This window comes from Corythoichthys intestinalis, chromosome 11 (genome assembly GCF_030265065.1).
Source record: "Corythoichthys intestinalis isolate RoL2023-P3 chromosome 11, ASM3026506v1, whole genome shotgun sequence".
NCBI classification, from domain to species: Eukaryota; Metazoa; Chordata; class Actinopteri; order Syngnathiformes; family Syngnathidae; genus Corythoichthys; species Corythoichthys intestinalis.
Window position 1 is genome coordinate 43,019,586 of NC_080405.1, and position 7,915 is coordinate 43,027,500.

Sequence of the window (7,915 nt, forward strand, 5' to 3'; positions counted from 1 at the left end):
GCATTGAATGTTGCATATTAATATTGCACGTAAATAAGAAGTGCACATGGAATATGTGTGAATAGGAGTTAAGTAGCGGAAGTTGAGAGTGAGGTATTGAATATTGCACATTAATATTGCACGTAAATAAGTATTGCACATAGAATAGGTGTGAATAGAAGTTAAATAGCAGGAGTACTTGCACTTAGTGAGTATTGCACATTGTATATTGCATGTAAAAACAAAGATGATAGACGTCCAATTGTGTGACGTCCAATTATCCTTCTGCTGTGAGTTTAAATTATTTTACCACAAGGAGACGTCCAATCCATTTGAAGTGGGAGGGTGGCAGTGAATGAAAGTTTTTTTTCATTTGCTGTGAGCTTTAATTCCCACTTTAAATGGATTGGATGTCTACTGCCATCAGTGGTAAACAATGAGTTAAGGAGCGTATGACCAAGCCATGATAGGAAAACGTGGTTTCAGTACAGTTTCAGCATTGGCCGATACCCCATTTTGGAATTAGTATCGTGTGCCAAAATATGGTATCAACACTAAAGACATCATGAGATTTCACACATTGACTGAGGCATTTTGTACCTGGCTGTCTTTGCGGGAGCACAACTCACAGGCAGTGGAAGATTAGCGCTTCATGTATTTTCATGCACTTCCTCAGCTAGCTTGTATGATTTAATATCATGCGACCGAATCCACAGTATGCCATTATCATTCAGCGTGCAGGGGAGCCGTGGGGAGATAAGAGATATGTGAACACACACCTGCGTAAAGTAATGACTTTCACCACTAGAGCTGTATCAATAAATCTCTGATTTGAGTGACACAGCCCAGAGAGGTATGACTCTAACAATATGGTTGTTTTTGCAGCGGAATAGTGCTGCTATGAATCATACTCGGTAATATACTGTCCCGCCCTTGTACTTTGATAAATAAGGAAACTTACACTGCTGGCCAAAAGTATTAGCACCCCTGCAATTCTGTCAGATAATGCTCAATTTCTCCCAGAAAATGATTACGATTACAAATGCTTTGGCAGTGAAATCTATATTTGTTTTGCTTGCAATGAAAAAACACAAAAGAGAGAGAAAAAAAACCAAAACATTATCATTTCACGCAAAACTTCAAAGATGGGCCGGACAAAAGTATTGGCACCCTCAGCCTAAAACTTAGTAGCACAACCTTTTGACCAAATAACTGCGGACAACCGCTTACGGGATCCATCAATGACTTTCTTACAATGCTCTGCTGGAATTTCAGACCATTCTTCTTTGGCAAACTGGTCCAGGTCTCTGAGATTTGAAGGGTGCCTTCTCCAAACTGCCATTTTCAGATCTATTCACAAGTGTTCTATGGCAGGGGTCCCCATCTGCGGTCCATGGCGCATTTGCTACCGAGCTGCACAGAAAAATAATAATTTAATAATGACCGCATTCTGGCCGAATTAACCCTGTGCCCCTGCTTAACACACCAATATCCCCATCTACTCTAGATATAATACTACGGGATAGATTAGAATGTCGTCATAGAAATCCATTGATTGGACTGCTAGCAGTACATCTTGTTTGTGTATATAATATATCTATGTGCGCGTGTCCTCGATAATAACGTATTACTAGGCCGCGGGCGCAGCACGTTTGTTCCCGGAAATAATTAGCCCCCACACGAGCAGAGATGACTGGAAAACAGACGTCTTTGGAGATATTTTTACGGCGAAAAGGGCACCTGACGAGCCTACAACCTCGAAAAGCCACGAACTGCGATAGAGTGGATTCGTGACCCGTTTGTTAATAAACCGAGTGATTCGAGCATGTCTGTGCAACAGGAGGATCAACTTGGAAAGATCGCAAAAGACGGCGACCTTATTAACGTACATTTGAGACAACAACTCGACCGAGGTTCTGGATTAAAGTAATTCCGTAACATCCTGACATCGCTACGAGAGCATTGAAAACCTTGCTACAATTTCCAACATTGTATCTTTGTGAAATGGGCTTCTTAATTAATGCTTAACGACAAGGCGAAGTCGTTAATGGTGAGAGCGGTGTGCAGTTGTTGTGTGCAGCTAACATGGCAGGATGTATCTGTGGAGAACTTTTCTACAAGTCCTTCCATGATCAAATGTAAGTTAATATTCCTTTCTTTTAAGAAAGTTTGTAGTGTTTACTTTGGAATCGCTGCATTTGCGCATTTTGCGGCTATGTTTAACGTTACACGCATGCGCAGAACCGCATCATTGCAATTTTTGATGGGTTGCAAAATATGTCAGAACACTGGTCCGTGAAAAAAAGACTTAAATAACACTGGTCCGTGGTGCAAAAAAGGTTGGGGACCCCTGTTCTATGGGATTCAGGTATGGACTCATTGCTGGCCACTTCAGAAGTCTCCAGTGCTTTCTCTCAAACCATTTCCTAGTGCTTATTGGAGTTTGTTTTGGGTCATTGTCCTGCTGGAAGACCCATGACCTCTGAGGGAGACCCAGCTTTCTCACACTGCGCCCAACATAATGCTGGAAAAATTTGTTGGTAGTCTTCAGATTTCATTATGCCATGCACGCGGTCAAGCAGTCCAGTGCCAGAGGAAGCGAAGCAACCCCAAAACATCAGGGAAACTCAGCCATGTTTGAATGTGGGGACCGTGTTCTTTTCTTTGAAGGCCTCGTTTTTTTCCCCTGTAAACGCAATGTTGATGCCTTTTCCCCAAAAGCTCTACTTTTGTCTCATCTGAACAAAGAACATTCGTGATGATCCCGGTCGTTCTGCTCGGTCGTCCAGCGCCTGGCATCCCAGGCGTCCTCTCGGTTGTTCTGCTCGGTTGTCCGCCGCCTGGCATCCTTCCGCCGGCGCCCCGTCTGTGTGGCCCGGCCGTTCGTTGCCATTGAATCGGGTTGCGGGTCTTACCAAATGCGCTACTGCTCTCCAGTGGCTAGTGTTATTGCTTTAAAATGGATTTTCAGCTTTGTGCTTTGGAGCTCAGTTGAATCAGAACCCAGAGATGTCTGTTATGAAAAAAAAACGTAAAAGACGTATAAATACGTCTTTGGGACATTGAAACAATTAAAAATAGAACATATTTATACGTTTTTGGGAGCAAATGAGTAAAGGGTTACTCAGGGGTCCCTATGGTCCATAATTGCCAACATACCCGGTTGCACCCCCCCCGTCAACGGGCTTGCAGTAACGAGACAATGAGACACAAGTGGTTGATACAAGAGGCTGCGGATTGGTCAAGACGCAAGCAGCAGGCCACAACAGGTGAAATCAATGGGTAATCACATGGACAAGAAACACTAAGGCAAAATCCTAATAAAACTCAACTCAAGGCATGACACCCTCGGCTTCTGTGAGAGGCTTTCACACCATCACTTACTCATTGTGGAATTGTGAATACACGCACCCAATCAGTTGTCTTCTATTCCCATTGTCTTGTTTTAGTTTTACCCCCCCGGTGAGTTATTTTCCCTTTTAAAGTCTCCCACCGCCCCTCACTGGGAGACAAAGCATCTCTTATTTTCTAGCCGCATGATGTACTTCGATTAGGCATACAAAATTAAAGCAATTATTTTGTTTTTATTATTTGGCTTATTACAAGGCAAAACACATCTGTTATCGAGCGATCTTGCTCCAGGGACGGATGATTAAAGTTATTACCGCCCTGCATTGTAATTCCTGGAACTGTATTATTATATTGACATATCTTATTTGCAATGTGGTATTTTTAATAGGGAACAAGGCAGCCATAATTGGTGCAATTTGAAATTTAAATGCTTAACTCTGTTTTGTCTTGCACTCCACAAAAATTAAACACATTTAAAAAAATGACTTCTTTCTGAAGTTGTTGAAGTTGTTCGTTGACTAAGCAATAGCTATGCGGTCCAGCTTATTGTTCTTTGAAAAGTTAGAATCACCCTACTGTACATCGCCTACAGTGGGGCAAATAAGTATTTAGTCAACCACTAATTGTGCAAGTTCTCCCTCTTGAAAATAGTTGAGAGGCCTGTAATTGTCAACATGGTTAAACCTCAACCAGGAGAGACAGAATGTAGAAAAAAAAAACAACAGAAAATGACATTGTTTGATTTTGAAATGATTTATTTGCAAATCATGGTGGAAAATAAGTATTTGTTCAATACCAAAAGTTAATCTCAATACTTTGTTATGTACCCTTTTTTGGCAATAACGGAGGCCAAACGTTTTCTGTAACTCTTCACAAGCTTTTCACACACTGTTGCTGGTATTTTGGCCCATTCCTCCATGCAGATCTCCTCTAGAGCAGTGATGTTTTGGGGCTGTCATTGGGCAACACGGACTTTCAACTTCCTCCGCAGATTTTCTATGGGGTTAAAACCTGGAGACTGGCTAGGCCACTCCAGGAACTCGAAATGCTTCTTAGGAAGCCATTCCTTTTGTTGCCCTGGCTGTATGTTTGGGATCATTGTCATGCCGAAAGACCCAGCCACGTCTCATCGTCAATGCCCTTGCTGATGGAAGGAGATTTTCAGTCAAAATCTCTCGATACATGGCCCCATTCATTCTTTCCTTTACACAGATCAGTCTTCCTGGTCACTTTGCAGAAAAACAGCCCCAAAGCATGATGTTTCCACCTCCATGCTTCACAGTGGGTATGGCGCAATTCAGTATTCTTGTTCCTCTAAACAAGAGAACCTGTGTTTCTACCAAAAAGTTCTATTTCGGTTTCATCTGACCATAACACATTTTCCCAGTCCTCTTCTGGATCATCCAAATGCTCTCTAGCGAACCGCAGACGTGCCTGGACGTGTACTTTCTTCAGCAGGGGGACATGTCTTGCAGTGCTGGATTTGAGTCCCTAGCGGCGCATTGTGTTACTTATAGTAGTCTTAGTTACTGTGGTCCCAGCTCTCTGTAGGTCATTCACTAGGTCCCCCCGTGTGGTTCCGGGATTTTTGCTTCCCGTTCTTGTTATCATTTTGACGCCACGGGGTGAGGAGGGAGTTGAAAGTCCGTGTTGCCCAAGGACAGACCCAAAACATCACTGCTCTAGAGGAGATCTGCATGGAGGAATTGGCCAAAATACCAGCAATAGTGTGTTAAAAGCTTGTGAAGAGTTACAGAAAACGTTCGGCCTCCGTTATTGCCAACAAAAGGTACATAACAAAGTATTGAGATGAACTTTTGGTATAGACCAAATACTTATTTTCCACCATGATTAGCAAATAAATTCTTTAAAAATCAAACAATGTGATTTTCTGTTTTTTTTTCACATTCTGTCTCTCATGGTTGAAGTTTACCCATGTTGACAATTACAGGCCTCTTTAATATTTTCAAGTGGGAGAACTTGCACAATTAGTGCTTGACTAAATACTTATTTGCCCCACTGTAGTTTCAAACCACTGGTTTCCCCACCCAAGATGGCTGTCGGCTACGCCCAAGATCATCCAATCGTGTGGGACCAATCATCCATCTGCTGTAAATTTAAATGAGTTTGTCACTAGTAGACGTCCAATCCATTTGAAGTGGGAGGGTGGCAGCGAATGAACATTCGTTCATTCGCTGCCACCCTCCCACTTCAAATGGATTGAACGTCTAGGAACTTCAATGGCAGACAATGAGTTAAGCAGTGTTTAACCAAGCCAGAATAGAGTTACTTTAAAATGTATGGCCACATAGGGTTAATGAATTCAAATGAAACATACAAAACATTTTTTTCCTCCTTCTTCAGGTGGTTCATCAGTGATTCCTAAGGCCAACACAACTCCAGATTTCAACACTCTCCCTGAAGAGGCCACATCCCAAATTCCGGCTGAATCGGCTTTGGCTGAACCCAGCAGTAATGGCGCCATAAGCAATAGTGGTCGAACCCAAAGCCTCCCAGAAAGTAGCAGCGTCCCAACTCCGGACATACAACAACCACCACCCCCTGACTCGCCTCCCCCTCCTCTAACACCCCCTCTTCCTTCTCCTCCATCGCTTCCACCTGGAAGCCCCGAACTCCCCCCGCCACCCCCAAACGTCCCTCTTCAGACACCGCCATCACCTAAACCCTCTCCTACCCCAAGTCCTCCTGCAACTCCGCCTCCTCCCGAAAACCCCATTCGCCCGACCGACCGCAACCTTAAAACGCTGCCCCGCCTCATCCTGCGAGAGAATGGAGGTCCCCCTGCTGGGATAAATGAGGACGAGGAAGAGAGAAAGATGCTGGAAGAGGATCTAAGGAAATGCATTGATGACTTCAAAAAGATCCGCATGCCCAAAGTGTTTCCAGATCGCAAGAGGCACTGGCAAAATGACTTGCTCAAGAAGTACAATGCATAGCGTGAATCCGTTATATGTCTGTTTTCTACCAATGAACTGTAGAGTACGCAATATTTCCTTGGTGCTTGCATCCACTTTTTATGACCGCTATTGGAATGTATAAAATACTACAGCTCTATGAGTAGAAGGTATCAGCAATGCAAAAAAGGTGTTCATTGTGCAGACTGCTAAGCACTAAGCTAGTCTACTAGTTTACAAGTTTGCCCATCGCACGCAAAAAATGTCCTTCCTTTTAGATTCTAGAGTGACCTGCGTTTGTTTTCAAACATTAAATATTTGCAACAGTACATCATTGGTAATGTGTTGACTTTATTTCGGAATTTATTCTATATACATACACTGTAAAAAATGTCCGTAGAATTAACAGAGACATACTGTGAGTTCTTGACATTAAAACAATGTACTGTAATTTCTGGACTATTGGGCGTCCCTGATTACAAGCCTCACCCAGTACGTTTTTAAAGGAAAAACCATTTTGTACATACATAAGCCTCTCCTGCCTATAAGCCGCCTGTGCCCACTTAGTAACAAGAGACATTGACAAAGAAATATACAGTTTTCAACATTTTACTAACACACCTTAACTTTTCGTTCCAAACAGCGCCGGCAAACATGGCAGTTATATAGCAGCGGCACGGAAGTTACATAGCTACAGCATGGTGGTGCAGCACTAATTGTGCTGGTTAATAAAAACATAAAAGTATTTGTTAGCAATCTTCATCCTTCTCCTGTGCATTCAAACCATGGAAGTCTTCACCCTCAGTGTCGGATATGAAGACGCTCAAATGCACTTCGCCACGCACCTACTCCTCGCTTCTCTCCTTCGCTGTCGCCTTCAATGTCTCCCATAATGAGGCAAATTCACTCCTAGCCCGTGCTGTCCTCGTCACGCAGCAGAATGGCCCCTTCGAAACCCGTTGGTGATGGCGGACTCTTTCACAGCGCTTCACGCTGCCAGGCTCCCCCGGCAAACCTGTGCAAAAGCTGCTCTTTGCATGCGACGAGTCCTGGCAAACGATCTCTCGCCACTCGTCATCAAAGCATCCCATACAACTCGGATGGCCAATTTAATTTCTTCGAGCATTTTCCATGATGCAGGTATGCCAATTCTACTCATGCACAAAGGCGGATGCACAACGCACAAAGTTAAACTACCGGTAATAGTGCAAACTAGCGTCTTCCTCGACACATATATTCCACGTGTCTCACTCCCACATTCCATGCTCGAGCGCCCCTGGCGGCCGTCAGAAAAATACACAAATTGGCCGCATCATTGCACACGCCGCAGGACCCAAAATGAGGGGAAAAAGTAGAGGCTTGTAGTCCGGAAATTACGGTAAATGGGAAAAATGTTTTTCATTGTCAAACTTACAGTTATATTCTGCAAAATACAGAACTGTTAATTCAAGGGTATTCATTTGCAAAAATAACTACTTGTTTGTATAATGTACAGTGTTCTGTAAATTAAACGCAAAATAAACATAATAAAATAAGCAATACAATACAGTAAAATTTACAATGTAAAGGTGCTGAAAATATGTTTTTTGGCATAGAGTTTTCTAATAGGCTTTCCAAAAGAAAAAAAAATGATGACAATATATATACACACACACATATATACTGGACTG

General features: G+C 43.0%; 1 protein-coding gene across 1 annotated transcript; it reads left to right on the forward strand.

The window, feature by feature from the left end:
• The first annotated feature begins 3,124 nt into the window (after positions 1-3,124).
• Positions 3,125-6,561, forward strand: LOC130924128 (uncharacterized). Its single transcript, XM_057850478.1, has 2 exons — positions 3,125-3,248; positions 5,695-6,561. The coding sequence occupies exons 1-2, from the start codon at positions 3,182-3,184 to the stop codon at positions 6,285-6,287; spliced, it is 660 nt and encodes a 219-aa protein (XP_057706461.1). The 5' UTR covers positions 3,125-3,181; the 3' UTR covers positions 6,288-6,561.
• Positions 6,562-7,915: the final 1,354 nt, after the last annotated feature.